The sequence below is a fragment of the Marmota monax genome, unplaced genomic scaffold (genome assembly GCF_021218885.2).
Source record: "Marmota monax isolate L192 unplaced genomic scaffold, Marmota_monax_Labrador192_F-V1.1 WCK01_AAM20220418_F8-fsc00047, whole genome shotgun sequence".
Classification (NCBI taxonomy): Eukaryota; Metazoa; Chordata; class Mammalia; order Rodentia; family Sciuridae; genus Marmota; species Marmota monax.
This window is the reverse complement of record NW_026692072.1, coordinates 13921642-13924136: the sequence shown is the minus strand read 5'-3', so window position 1 is coordinate 13924136 and position 2495 is coordinate 13921642. Positions and strand designations below refer to the sequence as shown.

The 2495-nt window shown below is 38.7% G+C and overlaps 1 protein-coding gene across 1 annotated transcript; it reads right to left on the bottom strand.

Moving 5' to 3' along the window:
- Positions 1-975: 975 nt before the first annotated feature.
- On the bottom strand, positions 976-1917 carry LOC124099922 (olfactory receptor 4C15-like). The gene has a single exon (XM_046455177.1). It carries the CDS (start codon positions 1912-1914, stop codon positions 976-978), a length of 939 nt encoding a protein of 312 aa, XP_046311133.1. The 5' UTR covers positions 1915-1917.
- Positions 1918-2495: the final 578 nt, after the last annotated feature.

Sequence of the window (2495 nt, the reverse complement as noted above, 5' to 3'; positions counted from 1 at the left end):
TTCCATCTTCAGTGCAATTCCCCTTCTCTCTCACATTCTCCTCCAACTCTAGTCTTTGTTTGATGTTAATCTTCTTCTCATGCTCTTCTTCCCTGCTCTGTTTTGGGTTGCCCCCCTTATATCAAAGAAGACATTCTGCATTTGTTTTTTAGGGATTGGCTTACTTCACTTAGCATAATCTGCTCTAATGCCATCCATTTCCCTGCAAATGCCATGATTTTGTTATTTTTTAGAAGTCAAACAACAACAAGTGTTAGCAAGGATGTGGGGAAAAGGGTACACTTGTACACTGCTGGTGGGACTGCAAATTGGTGCGGCCAATTTGGAAATCAGTATGGAGATGCCTCCTCTCTTCTTAGCCTGATTGTTGCCCAGGAGGAACTCTTAGTGGGCAGCATTGGGCCACCCAGGGTTTATCTGTCAAGAAATTCCTGAGGCTACATCAATTATATAGAAATGTTAATGGATCCCTTTCATTAATGGAGTCATCTGATGCAGAACTTCTGCAGCAGTTCTATTATTGCTCTTCTGTGTGCTTTTCCTGAATTCAGGTTACTTTTGATTCAGAATCACTGAGTTCACCCTCCTAAATAAATCTTTTTTTTTTCCCAAATGAAATAGTTTGAGTAAGATTCTAATCCTCATGTCAAAGATGTATTTGTTTTGTCACCCAAGATTTTGGAAAGCATAAAGTTAATGTCTAACATTTTGACAAATATTTTTTCTCTCCATTCTTTATTATTATTATTAGATTTGAGGTAAGCATAAAGGTCAACTTTCTCTAATTTGCATATCTAGATACTGAGTTGCCAACTCAAAGTAGACACCTGCTATAAAAATAAAAAACATCATCTTTGATGGCCAAAATAATTTCTTGTTCTATAGAAGTGTATTACATCTTAATAGGTACTGAGCATCCTATAAAGCTTTGTCTTCAACCATTTGATTGCTTTGCTCTTTATACTATTTTTGCGTCTAATATTTTTCATCAGAAACTAACACCAATCTCTTCCACATTTTCCTTATAGCATTTTTCACTTCCTTATTTCTGAAAGTATAAATCAAGGGATTGAGCAAGGGGGTGAACATGGTATAAAAGGTTTCTACCAGTTTGTCAAAGGAAAAGACAGAAGGACGCCGGGCATTTATAAATATGCATGGGACAAAAAACAAAACCACAACAGCAATGTGAGATCCACAGGTGGACAGAGCTTTCCTCCGCCCCTCAGCACTGTGTTTTCTCAGGGAGAACAATATGATACCATAGGAGACCAGCAACAAGCAGAAGATTATAATGCACATAAACCCAGTCGTGGCAACCATTAAAAGGCCAAGGACGTGAGTGTCAGTGCAGGCCAGGTCCAATAATGGGTACAAGTCACACATGAAATGATCAATGACATTAGGCCCACAATAGGGCAGTTGGAAAGTCAACAGAACCACTGTAATGGAATGCAAGAAGCCCCCTGACCAGGCCACCACCATCAGAATGCCACAGAGCTTCCAGTTCATGATGGAAGAGTAGTGCAAGGGCTTGCAAATGGCCACATATCGATCATAAGCCATGGAAGTGAGGATGATCATCTCCGCCCCACCAAATAGATGTTCAGCAAAAAGTTGAATCATGCATCCTTTATAAGAGATGGTTTTCCTCTCATAAAGGGAGTCTGCAATCATTTTCGGTGTGATGGCAGAGGATAAACAGGCCTCCAGGAAGGATAATGATGCCAAAAAGAAGTACATGGGGGAGCCCAGCAGTGCAGGGTTACAGAGGATGGTCAGTACAATCAGCATGTTGCCTACAATACTTGCAATGTAGACCAACAAAAACACAACAAATACTATTTTCTGAATAGTATGATTCTTTGAAAGCCCCAAGAGGACAAATTCAGTTATGAAGCTTTGGTTTTGCATGATTTCCAAGAAAAGGGCAAACATGCAAAAGTTATCATTGAAGTATGCAATTATGATAAAAATTTGCTTCAGGCCACTTTATAGTTTTAGAGTCACCAATTATCTCAGTGCACCTAAATACACTATTGTCTTTATGGTTTCTGTTGTCATTGCAAACACAAATTTAGACATTTATTGAGGATAGGAGCTAGAGATCAGGCAGAATTGAGGTGAAGATAAGTATTCACAGCCTTTGAATTAGCAAAGCTTCTATAAAGAAGAAGGTAGAGGAGAATAGATTTTAATCTCCAAAGAGAGCTTTGATGATTTACTAGTGACTTCCCTCAGTGGATCATTGGGAAGCATTCTTCACCTCACCCCCATGGTGGGATACAAGGACTGTAGCTCTATTGTTCATTTCTCCCATTGTTATGAGAGGAGGCAGAGTTGACTAATAAGCCATCTGTAATCTGGAGACCCTGAGACCTAAAATAAGAAATAATATACAATTTAAGTGGTGATTTTAAAGCATGACTACACATCAAAACTTTCTTTAAGGTATAAACTGAATTTGGTCTTTTCATGATTCAATTTCTTCTTTA